Source organism: Ursus arctos, unplaced genomic scaffold, assembly GCF_023065955.2.
Source record: "Ursus arctos isolate Adak ecotype North America unplaced genomic scaffold, UrsArc2.0 scaffold_16, whole genome shotgun sequence".
Lineage (NCBI taxonomy): Eukaryota > Metazoa > Chordata > Mammalia > Carnivora > Ursidae > Ursus > Ursus arctos.
In genome coordinates, this window is record NW_026622830.1 from 4,396,218 (window position 1) to 4,410,718 (window position 14,501).

Sequence of the window (14,501 nt, forward strand, 5' to 3'; positions counted from 1 at the left end):
ATGTCCCCCAGGGGACACAGTTCTGATGGTCACACTGTGTATGTCCCTAGTGGTGGCGGGATGGGGTGCAGTGCGGTGTGTGTGTGTGTGTGTGTGAGAGAGAGAGAGAGAGAGAGAGAAAGAGAGATGGGCATCCAGTAGGCAGAGGTCAGGGATGCTGCTGGACACCTCTACAGTGCGTCTACCAGACAGCCTCCATGAGAAAATATCAGAAGAACTATTACGGAGGACCCTTGTGTTAGACGCGGCCCCCTAAAATGCTCCAAAAATCCCACCGCCTAGCCAACAGGGAGATGTCACAGCTTAAAAACAAAAGGCTGGGTTTGACTAAAGCTTTTGGGGCCTATGAGATGTGGGCTTTGTCCGGGGGTGGGGGTGGAGGGTGAAAGTGGAGTGGGACCCTCCCCACCCCTGCTCCCTGTCCCCTTCCCTCTCATTTAATCATAGATGTGACACCTTTTCCCTGCCTTACACGGTCTCACCATCTAGTGGCCATCTGAAATACCAACTCGCCTTCACCATGCTCGTGCCCTATTAAAGTCATCAAAGAATTCACAGCGGTGGGGGAAGTGGGTGGACCCCTGAACTACGGCTATGATTTTATTAATATGTTAATTATGCATCCCGTAGGCCTCACAGACCTATATAGACAGAAGCTGTAGGAATTGAGATGGACACTTTCTACGATCTGAGAAGCCCGAGAAGGCCAAAAAAAACTCAAGGGACTGATGACAAATAAGGTTTCACTTTTTATGAACAAGGACCTCACAGGCTTTTTTGCTTAAGTCCTTCCGACGCTTGGGAATTACCATAGACAAGAAGATCGAAAGGGATGTGTTCACAGGCCCCAGGCATTTAAGCACCCAGACCCTTCCTAAGTAACACCATCTACTCTCAACAGGTTGGGGGTTCTCATCATTTTCGGTTGGACCCCGGCTGGTGAAACAGGCCTTCCCGGCCCGGACTCTAGCACTGCCACCTGACTTCCATTCTGGGGGCATCAGGATGAGCGTGAGTCTTTCCTTCCAAAAATCCTGCAAACTTACCTGAAGGCAAGCTCCCCGTTTAAAAAAAAAAAAAAAATCCCCTCATAGACATCTGCACACTAGCCATTGGGTTGATGAAAGGAAGAACCATTCTACTTAATAATTAGGAACAAGGAGGGAGGCGACAGGGTCTGTTGACTGGAGGAGGTGAGAGCTGTGTCAATCAAGGGCGTGCCTCTTGGCGCCCCTGGGTTCCGTTAGACTCAGCTGTGGTCTAGCGGGACGTGGAGCCCGATCACGGCACTCCTTAGGAAGTGGGTACAAGAGATCTCGCTTCCCATTATCAGCTCATTAAAGGCAGTTTAAGGTACTTACTCTGTCCCACACACCAAGTGTGTGTGACAATGTCGGAAACGCTGACTGACTCATAATAAGTCTGGGATCAGATAACAATTTATACACCTCTCTCCTCGCCCCAAACTGAATCATTAAGAAGCATTTAGTAAGATCTAATGTTCAAGTTCTGTGGGCAGAGCTCCACGAGTCAAAGGCTCCCGAATTCTCCCGAGGTTTAACAAATTACTCTGCCGTGCAATTTGGGATTTTCCCTCTCAGCGAGTACAACAGAGGCGCACTCCCTTCCCTTCCATTACTGTGTCACAGATCAGTTCCCTAACAGCCTTCCCATGTTACAGCCCCCGGTTCCCACATGGGCCGCCACGGCTCTGGTAATTCTCACGTGCAAGGTGGGCACCTGTGTGCTGTGTGTCGGAGACCAGAGCACCCTGGGTCCCAACTGAGCGTGCGATGGTCAACAACAATTAAACATCAACGATTGCTTTTTCTTGTTGTTCTTACCTCATTCTTGGAGGTCTCCTCTTCAATTCCCACTGGCTGGCCTCCTTCACCATCTGGCTGTCAGGAAGGGAAACTAAAAACAATCTTTTTTTTTTTTTTTTTTTGCATGTGTAGTAAACAGAACAATTTGCGCTCAGGTCCCTGGGTTCAACCACAGTACGGAGTTGGTTTATAGACTGGAGGATAATAGAAATAATAAAAAGAGAAGGAGGTGGGGGGTAGGGGATAGGAAAGAGGGATGGGGGAAACTTTTTCAGGACAAGTAAAAACAAGGTCTCTCCCCATCTTCGCTTGGCCACATCATTCACCTGAGAGTGACTTCACACAACCCTAAATTTGGCAAGGTGTCATCTGTCTCCTGTTTCAGCTGACCTTTATTTATAAAGTATGTACGCAGAGCGCACTCGGAAACGTAGAGAAAGAATGGGTACCTAGTACTTTTAGAATGTACAAGTTAACAGTCTCATGGGGAGTACAGGAAAAAACAAAACAAAACAAAACAAAACAAAAAACCCCAAATCTTACTTGGAGCAGGGAGAGAAAAGTCTTAAGGGAATTTCCAGAAACAATGGTTACCATTTACTGGGCACTTGCCTATGCCAGGCACAGGGTTGAGAATTTCTAGAGGGTAACTTCACTTCTAGTATCTGGCCCTTTTTTTTTTTTTTTAGAGGAATTATGGACAAATGACAACCCTTCCTCTGATTCTTCTGGAAACGCCCCTCCTCTCCCTTGCTCAGAGGCTCCCTGGCCCACCCCTATGGTAGTTTGTACCTGGGGCACCCTACCTGTCCCTCTCACTTTTAGAGAGGCCACTGAGAATCTGCTGATTCTCCAGCAGGACTGTCACAGACAGACAGACTCAGGCTGATTCTGCTCCCTCCCAAAGAGGTCAGGATCTCATGCCCAGGGTGACCACAGGCCAGAATAGGAACCTGATGCCACAAAACCCCTTTCCAGTCTAATTCAAGGAAATTTGTCAGGAGGGTGCCAGCAGAGCCACAGCCTCAGAGTCCCTGTTACTGGGGGACACCAGGGCTTCAGAGGGCTAATTAGACTGGCCAATGCTTCACTGCTTTACGTGGTGGGGGGCAACCTTGTCCTATCAACTGGCCCAGCCCTTCCTATTTTGAAAATTGCGAATCTTTCTGAGAAATCTGATTTTGAAATGGACAAGGGGCATGTTAATTTCACAATCCACTAGGAACCCCAGGAGGGATAAGGTGGGTTTGGAAAGAGCCCCTTTGCCACCAGTTAAAGAAACCAAGAAGTGTAGAAACCAATTTTAATTCTGTTGAATGGAAGGCTATTTCTGTGCTTCCTGAAAGTTACTCTACGTAGAAGCACTGGAGTGCCACGAGTTTGCTGGGGGTGAGGGTGAGTTTTACTTGGTGGGGAAACTGACTGAAAAGGAGTAGAGGCATGACGGTATAAGGAATTTCAAATCTAGGCATTAGGCTACCTTCTCTTTAAAAAAATATTTTATATATATATATATATATATATATATATAAATCTTTTTAATTAATTTTTTTCTTTTTTTTTGCTTAATACCAAGGTTCCTGCATAAAAGTCAAAGGTGATTTCTAAGACTACACACTAACTCCTGCTAAGGAGGAATTAAGCCCCAACTAAAAGTAAGACATACTTAAAAAAAAAAATCACTATGGAGAATATTAAAACAAGAGTGATTTTAATAGGGTTATTAGATCCAGGCCAGGAATTTAAACAGTCTGCTTCTCAAACCCCACGAATATAGGGAGCTAGGCATAAAAGCCCACTTTTTAGTATTATTGTTAATTATTATTATTTTTTTTAAGTGGGAACTCTGAGCAAGGAAAGCTTTAGACCCCACTGAAGAAAACCACAGAGGATTCGAAAGGAAACCTGCAGTTGAAAAAGAACAAAGCCCAATAAACAAACTAAGACTGCAGTGCTGGCAGATGAGTTAAAGCAAATGTGGAAACCAAATACCCCCGTAGCGATGACAGGTATCTCAGAAATGGGGGAGCTCACGTGTCATGTACACTCGATGGACATTTATAACCGGGGATCGGCTGGGTTTGGCTATCCTTCAGAAAGCAGAAGACTGCTAGACACCTGTCATTTGACAAGGGATTTGAAGAGCCCACGGCACACTCACAATCATGCCTCACATTTAAATAGTGCTTTATCGCTTATTACTGCATTTTTTGTTAAGCGCTGTCTCATCTGAATTCGAAACTTTTGATTCCTTCACCTACCTTGCAGGCTTTGAGCAAAAGTCCCTGACATTTAATCTCTGAGCTTTCGGTTTATTTGCCTATGACATGGGGTCCTACCACATTTTTAACGCCCAAGGCTGTTTCAAAGGACAAATGTGACTTAGATGAAAGGCTTTTAAAAATACAATAAGAATGTGGTATCATTATGCGTGATCATTACTATTCCTGGTTACTAATACCTAAAGGCAGTGAGGCTATCCCTTTCAAGTCAGGAGGGGGTGTGCAAAAAGCCCAGGGACCCCACTTTTCTTTGCCTAATACCAATTTCCCATGATAGACATAATGTGGGCAAACTATAAAAATGAACCTACTTGTATAGAAAACATTTTTTTTTTTGAGAGAAATCTACGGGAAATTGGATTTTAAAAGGCAGGGAAGAATTTCGGCCTCCAAGAAGCATAAAATATTACTAGGGAGACAGAGAGGGAAACCTAAGTCTCTCTTAATTCTAAAGATTTGGTGGCCTGATAAGCTATGCCCTTCCCACTGCACCAAAAAGCTCAGTGGAGGCATTCTGACTACGGAAAAACGGCCGTACTAAAGGAGAAGAAAGGAAAGGCCCTCCCACATGCTGGGATGCAATGCATTACTGTTTATACCTGGCAGCATAAATAAATTATACAATTAATTGAGATTCGCTATATAAAGTGTCATAGCAGGATGGCCATTATTTTCCAAAACGTTTGCCTGCACACTTTTAATAAATGTAGCAGATATTAAAAAATTCTAATCTACAAGCCCCTTCAATTCTTTTAAAAAATGGGGGAATCATACCCAAATTGGGTTTCCAAAAACATGGAAATAGTCTATTATTGAGAAATGTCAAGTAAGAAAAAGGCTTCATCTCTTACATATGCTAGAATTAAAGTCTGTTATTATCTATCTATCTCCTTTAAAAAAAATTCCCTGTAGTGTGGTTAAACTGTGTGGGCAATAACAATGGAAACAGTATATACACACAAACACACACAGCTGTAAAGCAACAGATGAGTGTGCATGTCACAAATTAGTAACCATATGAAAGGATGGTCTTTTGACCTGCATTTTCAGTAGTAGGACTATATGGATGTCTTGTTTTATGTTAGAATTAGACTATTAGTAAGAGGTCTTGTCCTAAATGTAAGTCCTCATCCTTCCTCCCCCACCCCCCATCAGTAACTCAGACCCAGATGGGGTAGCTCTTTTGTTACTTTGGCCAAATGAGGGCTGGTCGGAAATGAGCCGTTTCGACAAACCGCATTACGGCAGCAGGTAACACTGGCTGTCCTAGTTCAGCCTCGTGTCTGACATGGCCTGAGGTTTGGTCTTCTTGACCAGGGACTCCTTGAGAGCAGAGTCAGGACAACTGCAGGATGACCCCAGCAAATTTCCTTTTATTAAGGTTAATTTTGCACCCTGGATACAAAACAAGGGTAAGCAAAGTAAACTTCTAATCTTCTTAGGGCTTGGCCCCAGACATGGACTGATAGTTTGCTGCAGGCTAGGCGTAATCTATGGTTTAAGCCCCCAGTCCTGATTTAAGTGGACTGGGCTTTCCACCCCAACCCGCCCCCCCCCCCCCCGCCCCCAGAATAGAGGACTGGAGACATGGAGCAAAGAAGATTGTACTGGAGATTTGCTGGGAAAGCTTCATGTCACAAATGAGACAACTGAGACCCCAGCGAGTAAGGGACACTGCCAACTAGGGGTTGAGTGCACACTGTCACCTGGCTTCCTGTCTGTACCCACTGTGTCCCCGCCCCATCAGAGGCCAGCTTCCCAGAGCAAATGGGACTGTTATGGCAAACCCAGTTGTCTGCAGGAAAACAGCGCGTTGTCATCTAAGGCTCTGGCTATAGTACGATTGGGACATCCCAAATTTAAAACTGCTTCCCTTCTATATGTGATTGGGAAAATGATGATATCATTATTTCCCTGGGTGGGCATCACTAAAATGACAACCATGTTTGGAACTGTGATTTGTGAAAGACACACATGTCACAAAAGCCAATAGTTATGTCCATAATGTCATTACTAAAAAGCATCACACATTATAAAATATTTAACCAACAAATGTAGCCTAGCTTTAGAAACTGTGATCTTTAAATCCCTTGAAAGGTCTTCGAGAATAAAATAAATTAAGATTGTGGGGCTTCACTTTTGAAATTTTCATTCAAGCCACACATTCAGACCCTTGCTAATTGCTGCTTTGATGGACTGTGGCACAAGGAGCCAACGCCTCACATGAGAGCCAAGGCAGGCTGGAGGAGGGGAAGTGGGGGGAGTGGGAAGGGCCACAGGAGTAGGGAGATGGGGGGGGAGGGACTTGTGTGTGGGGGAGACAGTCCTGAGGGGCGAGGGGACACTGAAAGGTGGGAAAGACGAAGAGAGAAGGAGGGGAAGGCGGAGGGCCGCCAAACGTACCCGGTATGGTTATGAACACAAGACCTTTTTAATTTCTTGGTATCCCAAGTCCATTCGCAGAGGATCTCACCTTTGATCCTCTCTGCCCCCAGCTAAAGCTGCTTGAAAAGATTCACATGCAAACATTTACATATTTCACAAGCCATAGTCACAGTTTTACCACATTTCGTCCACATTCTTAAAATACACTGGAAACATTTAAAAAAAAATTTTTTTTATTTTAATCGCATTTCGAAGACAAGACAGCATTCCACTCCCAACGCATAACAGTCTTTTAAAACCAAGCCCCTCCTACTGTACTCTTTGTAAAAGCGTAAATGATTGGCTTACCTCGGACTCTTCCCTAGGAAAAAAATTATTTCTTTTTTTTTTTAAACACAGCCACGCCCACCCTCTTGGAACCAGCCCCATGAGGGTTTGGATCCAGACCTGCCTGTAGCAGATTAAGTGGGTTTTTTTTTTCCCCCTCCTCCCTCCATCCCCCCACCAGGTGAGCTGCGTGTGTGCAGAATACTGAACTTATGTGTGTAGCCCCGACGCCCCCGATACCTGAGTGTCTGGTTTTTCAACCGTAAAGGCGGGAGGGTTTGGCGAACGAATGAGAAGTGAGGAAACGCTTAGCGCAAAGGGAAAAAAGAGAGAAAGACATACAGAAAAAAGGTTATGGAGGCCAGCGAGAGGCGGCCCCCTCTCCCCCGCGCCAGTGGCCCAACACACTCCCCAAGATGTCCCACCACCTTCTCCTTCGCATTTTGCGCGCCGCCCGCTGCAGAGCGCCAGCGCACAGGTACCACCACAGTGTGCAAACACGGAAAGTTTCTGCCCGCGCCATGGCGCAAAACACAAGACAGCCCGTTGCCCAGTACGGGTACACAGTCGGCGGGTAATCTGGGGGTGCCAGGGATGGGAATTGGGGACACTTGAGCATATCATGCACAGGCGGACACAATATGGACACCAACACACACCAACGACAAGCTGTCTGAGTCCAAGCAGCAGTGCCAGGCGAGGCGGGGGCGCACCTTCCCCAACGACCCCAGCCCACCACGGCCCCAACCGGCCTAGCCTGGGGAACCCTGGGGCCCCTCCCCGGCAGTCCCTGGCTCACCTGAAGCCCCTGCCTTTCTTGCCGGCCCCCACCCCGGGGGCATCTTACGGTCGCTGGCGCTGGCTTGTCCAGCCGGAAACGACCCTCAGTGTTGCTCGGCACCACTTTTCTCCCTGGAGGGCACATACTTCGGCCACCCAAGCCCAACCGAGGCCCCCTCCCGCTCCCAGGGCAAAGTTAGGGCCCCTCGCTGGAACTTTCTAGCAGTCTCTTCCCGCCTCGGCCTGGACCCCCTCCTCCCGCTGCCAGGCCCTGAGCTCCACCGGGCAGCCTTGCCACCCCCTCCCGGGGTCCCCCAGCGGCCCTGCTCCCCACGGGCAGAGTCCGCCGCATTACCTAGAAGCAGCAGGCGGTGCGTACACATGTACCCCATCTTTTCCTCCTGGAGTTGTTTGTCGATGAGCTTGCTGCGTTTCTTCTCTGCGCGCTTCTGGGCGCGCTTCTCCAGGGCTTCCTTGCGCATCTGTCTGCGCTTCTCCGCCAGAGGAATCTTCTTGACCTTGGGGCTGTGCGAGGCTTTGGGCTGGGGGCTCTCAGATCGGCCGAAGCAGCCCCCGAAGGCCTGCATGAGGAAGTTGCGGAGCAAGTTGCGCCGGGGCTTTCGTCGGCGGCGATTTCGCCGGGGCTGCAGCCAGCGGCGGCATCCGGAGGTCCCATCGTCGGACTCATCGCTGCTGTGGTCGTCGTCGCTGCTGACCGACCCCTCGTCGTCGTCGCGGCTGCGGCCAGACCTGCCCCGCCAGGCAAATGCGCGAGTAGGCTGCGGAGTAGGCGGATCGGCAGCCTGGATCTCGGGGCTGGGGGGTCTAAGGAAGCGGAGCTTGGGTCGGGCTCCAGACGCAGGGGCGGCAGGGGCTGCCCGGGCGGCTGGAGCGGCTGCCCCGGCGGCTGGAGCGCCAGGGGCGGCAGCGGTTGCCCCGGCGGCTGGAGCCGCTGGAGCGTCTGGGGCTGCCCCGGCGGCTGGAGCGTCAGGGGCGGCTGGGGCTGCCCCGGCGGCTGGAGCGTCAGGGGCGGCTGGGGCTGCCCCGGCGGCTGGAGCGTCAGGGGCGGCTGGGGCTGCCCCGGCGGCTGGAGCGTCAGGGGCGGCTGGGGCAGCCCCGGAGGCTGGAGCGTCAGGGGCGGCAGCGGCAGCCCCGGCGGCTGGAGCGTCAGGGGCGGCAGCGGCTGCCCCGGCGGCTGGAGAAGCAGGCTTGGCCCCGGCGTCAGGGGCTCCGTCCCCCGGAGAGGGGACTTTTCCTCCCTCAGCAGCAGTGGTGGCTGAGCCTCCTTCCATCTCGGCTGCTTCTCCCTCAACTGGGGGTCTCTCTCCTTCTGCTCGCTCTCTCTTAACTGGGGCTCGGGAGACCTCGATGGGCGGGCCGTCAAGCGCGATTGGGGGGCTGTCCATGTTGACGGGAGCGTCGTCGACCCCAACGGGGGCGCTACCAATCTCGAGCGGGGGTCCGGAGATCTCCATCGGGGGGCTGTCGCCCGTGAAGTGTGCAGGAGATCTGACAGCCTCTCGGGATGGGCTGCCGATGGCGCCTGGGACCCAGAGGGGGGGCTCGTTCGCGGCGGGAGCGAGGAGGACCGCACTCGGGACCGCGGCTGCCGAGGACTGGCCAACGCCACCGCCGCCGTCGATTTGTGGGATAGCTCGGGGGAGCCCAGGGGGTGGGCTGTCGTCCCCAAAGGCTGCTCCATCAAACTCAAATGGCATAGCCTCCTCAGGGGGAGGGCTGCTGTCTCCTCTGAAGCCTGCATTTGCAGGTCTGAGAGCTTGGGGCTCCTGGGGAGGAGTGCTAAAGACCCCCGCACCTGGGCCTCCTGGAGCAAGGTCTGAGACCTGCAGGACAGGCTGGTTGCCACCTCCCTGGGCAGGCTGCTCAAACTCAAACGGCATGGCTTCTTCAGGTGGAGGGCTGTAGCCTCCCAGGCTTGGTCCGGCATCACCGAAGGCTCCGGGCTCCATGAGTGCTGGGCTGAAGACCTCAAAGCCTGCACAGGCCCCAGTGGTGTCTCCAGGCTGCTCCTGGGTAGGCCAGAAGCCTCCTGAGCTGGGCTGCTCGACCTCGAAGGGCATGGCTTCCTCAGGAGGTGGGCTGTAGCCTCCATGGGCTCTGGCTTCCTCGATGGCCTGGCCCAGGTCCTGGAAGTTGGGCCTGGAGACCTCTGAGGGTCCACAGGTCTCGCCTTCAATCTCGATGGGGATGGGCTCGCTGTGAGGCGGTTCGGTCTCCATCTCTTCGGCTGCGCCAGGCCCAGGACTGGGGGCAGCTGCCCCTGGGGCCTCCAAAGATGGTTGCTGGGGCTGTTCCCCGAGTTCAAGGGGGATATCGCGTTGTCCTGACATATTATTGCCGTCGAGGCAGTTGCGCACGCCCATAACACGGTGGCGGACTCTTAAAATAAACTTGGGGCCCCGTAAGACGGAGCACCCAACCGAACTAGGGTGAAAAAATTTTTTTCAAAAAAATTCAAAGTACCAGCTAGAAAGTTCTCCAACCTCACTTTCTAACCCTCTTGAGGTCTGGGGGTTCAGGGCCTCAAACCCAAGACAGTGGCGGAAGCAACTCTATTGTTGCTGGTAGAGTCTTGGCTCCTTCCTGGCCACTTTTTATCCCCTCAGGCTGTCCCCTGCCCCCCCCGCCCCCCGTTGGTCTGCCCTTGTCCCCTCCTCTCTCTCTTTCTCTCTGCTCCAGGCCAGCCCCGCCTGCTTGGATCTGAGGAGCGTGCCGATTCGGTCCGAAAATCGCTCGTAGTGCTCGCTCTCTGCCACCAGAGGACGCCGGCCCGGGTTCTGAGGTGGCTCCGGGAGCCGGATCCTGGCGCCGGTAGCCCTGGACTTTGGGTAAGGGGGCTGATGAGCGCAGCCTCGCAGGGATGTTTTGGTTCCTTCCACTCCTCTCCTGACTGATTTGGAGTCTTTCTCCTCTCTTATCCCCTGGCCAGAGAGAGAGAGAGCTCTCCTGCGTTGCGGGACACGTGACGCAAGACGTGGGCCCCCGGCTGCTTGAGCGCAGGAGCTGAAACCCTCCCTCCCAGATCCAAATGACTCTCCTCGGGGGAGGGGGGAACTGCAGGAGGGTTTCATCACCCCAGGATACCTCTGAACCCCTAAGCCGTAGCCCCCAGACCTGGGCAGCCTCCCATCTTAAGCTCTAAGTCCAGAGTGCAAAGCTTTGGGCGCGTGGGAAGGGGGCGCGGGTGCACGCGGGGATGCGACAGGTGGTCGTGAGCCCACCGGCCGAGCGGACAGGAGGCGAGGGGCTGCCGGGTGTGCGCACCTAATTTGTTTTTAAAATGCCTTGGGCTACTTTCCGCTGCTTATGGAGCTTTTGTTTGCCGACTTGCGAGACTGGCTCCCGTAAAGCACTTCGATGTCCCCCATCCCCATCCCCACCACACTCTGGGGGTCCTCGCAGTAGCCTAGGGTGGTTTGGGCAAGGGTTTCCCCTGTTTATGTGGATAATGATGCAGGGGAATTAAGAGGGTCTTGGGCGCGCGTTCAACCGAGACCCTCTAAGCGGTAATTGCCGCGGCACGGAACGGGGCAGGGGGGGACGCAGGACACACACGGAGACCCCCATCCGGGGCAGGCCTCAGAGTTTCGGGGGTCCTACTGTTATGGGGAAAGGCTAAGGGCATTTCAGTTGGGATTTATGGCCGGCTTAGCATGGTCTCAGAGAACTGGACAACCCTGTGCGCACTGAACCCAAACACACACACACAGTGCCGCGCCGGCGGCAGCGGCTATCATGTGCCGTTATCTGCCTCGGGTGCCGGCTGCAGGGTCGGTCGGCCAGCGACCCCAGTTCCCTTCCAGCTCCTCTCCTTTCGCTATGGGTATCCCAGGGCAGCCGCTTCACTTTTCCACGCTAAAGCCCTCTGAGGCGGCACTGAGCCCGCCACAAGTCCAGCGGTCGCCTGGCTGCGCTCCTGTCGCCGAAGCTCGTGGGGGCTTAGAGCCAGCAGGGGAAAATACCCGCACCGCCTGGGTGGGCTTGGTGCGTGCGCGCGCACTGCCCTGGGTCTGGGGTCTGGCGTCTGCGGAGGGATTTGAGCCGCGGGAAAAAATTGCCGCTTGCGGGTCACGTACGACCCGGGACATGGGCATGAGGTCTGTCTCGCCAGTGGGTGACACGGACCTGCAAGCCACCTTTCGGTGAAAAGCATCCGGGCATGAGGCAGGTGGTCGCCTGGTGGGCAGGCAGGAGAGAGATGCAGGATGAGTGTTACAAGGGTTCGGCTGTGGTGAGCGGGAGCACTGCTTGGATCGCTGTATGTACGAGCCGCAGGCGGGTGAACCACGCACCGTTCAATCTCGTTAAGTCTAACGCATCCCTTTTAGAACGATGGGACCACAGCCGCGGCGCATCACTGCCCCGCATCCACCATCCACGTGGCCATGCTGCAGAGGAAAACTGACAAAGTCGGACTCTGGGCAACGTGTGGGGTCCCCCAAAGGCGTATCATGTCAGGACTACGGGTCTACACACTTGGAAATGCCAAGCTGAACTTTGGCTCAAACTTTGTCCAACTATCCCCACACGCAACGTCTCAACCATTTGAGCATCCACTGAATGGGCCAACAGGGTCGCGACCGTCCACTCACTCCCCTCCGACCCCAGCGCTGGGTCAGCCATTGGGCTGGGGTCACGCCAATCAAGGTTGCCTGGCGAATGAGCAGGGGGCGTCGGACCGGAAACCGGATATGAATGGGAGGTCCAATAGGGGGCGCCGCGTTGGAACGCCCTAAGAGACTGTGCTGTTGGGGTGGTTGGAAGCAGCTGGTGGGCGGGCGTATGGCGGCCAGGCCTGGGACGCCACGAGGAGGGCTGGCGCCGTGGGGTCACTCTTCCTGAAGCCACAAGTCACCAAGGCTGGAAGGGAAGGTCGGGGGCTGTCAGGGGCCAACCCTAGGAGTCGCTGGTGGCGGTGGGCAAACCCACCCGACCGAGGGGACAGCCGCTGAGGCCAGGCAAGGAGGAAGAAAATGTCTAGGGCCTGGAGGTAGAGAGCCAGGACCCTGAGGAGAGACAGGGCTCACTGCCCCGATGCAGAGGAGCAGTCCCAGACGGATAAGGAGTTGAGGCCCCAGGGATCCTGTGCCCTGCCGAGCTAGAAGGTCAGTAGACATTGGGGTCTGGAGCCCCAAAGGGACGGTTTGCCTACGACGCTTGGACTCTGTCCCCAAGCACTGTCCATCAAGGAGTGGGTACAGGGTCTCTTTGTTTGACATCCTCATGGGCGTGTGGGACCCCTTTGTTCAACACTCTTTGGTATCTTGGTCCTTTGCCTGGAGAGCAAACTATTGAGGGGATAAAGGCTGGGTAGATACCCGCCCTCCATCCTAAAGGATAAGGAACATAAAAATGGTAGGAAAGACCTCTCCTGGTGTTGGGGGTGGGGGACCCTGAAAGTCTTGATGGGGAAAATGGCGTTTCAGATGGGCCTGCATGGATGGGCAGGGCCCTGGCCTACCAATGGGGGGAAATGGGAGGAATGGGAGATGTGGGCCTACCCTGAGCTGAGCAAAACCCAATAGGGGGAAGCAAGGGACACCGTGTGGAGTCTTAGGAGGGGCAGTAAGAGTGAAAGCAGGACAAATTGGATAGGATCTCTCCAGGGATAGTTGGAAACTAAAGGCCAAGCACTTTTGAGGTTGTTTTGGTAGGAAACAGAGCAGATGTTGAACATTTTCTATACTGCAAGTAGGGTTTGAGCCTAGTTTTAGTAAAGATGGAAGCAGCTGGGGTGGGGGGGGGATGGTCCTGATGGCAAGAACAGTGGAAGCTGTGGCTGGTCGCGTCGTCTAAGGTAGTGGGAAGGCTGAAGGAAGGGACTCGAGAGGGATCCCAAAGGGCCCTTTAGCAGCTTCTGTGCCACAAAGGCACAAAAGGTGGAGAAGCCAAAGTCTGGCACTTGGGTGATGGGACACACAAGTGACACAGGAAGTCCACAGGATCTGGGGAGGAGCTGGCGTGGTGGCGGAGCCACTCTGGTTTTAGACTTGGCAGAGATGAAGGAAGGATGGGCAGTCAGGCAGCCTATTATTTAAGAGGGTGGGTCTGAAGTTTAGAAGGAAGGTAAAGACCCCAAGTTCAAAGTAATAGCCATCCTTACAGGGTATGAAATGACTGGATCAGAAACTAGCCTTGAGGGGAAGAATATATTTGGTGATAGAATCTTGAACACTTGGAGCACTGGAGAGGAAAAGGAAAGTTGTCTTGGGAGAGAGCAGTGGGCTCAGAAGGGACTGGTGGGGGTACGCCGGAGGGGAGAATCTAAGAGGTGCTCAGAGTACCTAATGGAGATTGGGGCTTCTTAGCCTCTGCACTGTTCACATCGGGACCAGCTGACTCTCTGCTGCGGACTGTCCTGGGCACTCTAGGGCGTCAGCAGCATCCCTGGCCTCTACCCACTAGATGCCAGTAGCAGCCCCTTAGTTGTAGCAACCAAAAATGTCTGTAGACTTTGCCAAATGTCCTCTGGGGGGCAAAATCGCCCCTGGATGAAACCACTGCCGTAGGCTGAGTAAGGACCCTTGAACTTGAATAGGAGTCACTTTAATTGAAAGGTAAATGAGGACTGGGAAGAAAAAAAAATCCCACTATTTAACTCTAGTGTTCCCCATTTTGTCTACTCTTTTTTTTTCCCCCCTGTAGTGATTGGCCACCAGAGTCTGAAAACCCCAAATCCCTTACATGAAGGGGTTCAAAGCTGAAACCAGCACAGAACGGAGTGGGACCTGAGAATGGGCGTGTGGGAAGTGCGGCCAGATGTTTGAGGAGCTGGCTGACATGAAAGGCAGCTGGTGCGCCGGACCACAGGGACCCGAGGAGCCCGGTGTGGTAAGTGCTGGGGGCGACAGCGGGTGGGTTGATTGGGGGCTGCGGTGAT

At 53.2% G+C, this 14,501-nt stretch overlaps 1 protein-coding gene across 1 annotated transcript in view; it reads right to left on the bottom strand.

Moving 5' to 3' along the window:
- The window catches only part of GNAS (GNAS complex locus), a 54,881-nt gene extending 44,897 nt beyond the window's left edge, over window positions 1–9,984 (bottom strand). Inside the window, 3 exon segments of the mRNA XM_026503819.4 lie at window positions 7,620–7,661; window positions 7,664–7,732; window positions 7,956–9,984. Coding sequence (XP_026359604.2) covers window positions 7,620–7,661; window positions 7,664–7,732; window positions 7,956–9,984 — 2,140 coding nt within the window.
- Between the last annotated feature and the right edge of the window lie 4,517 nt (window positions 9,985–14,501).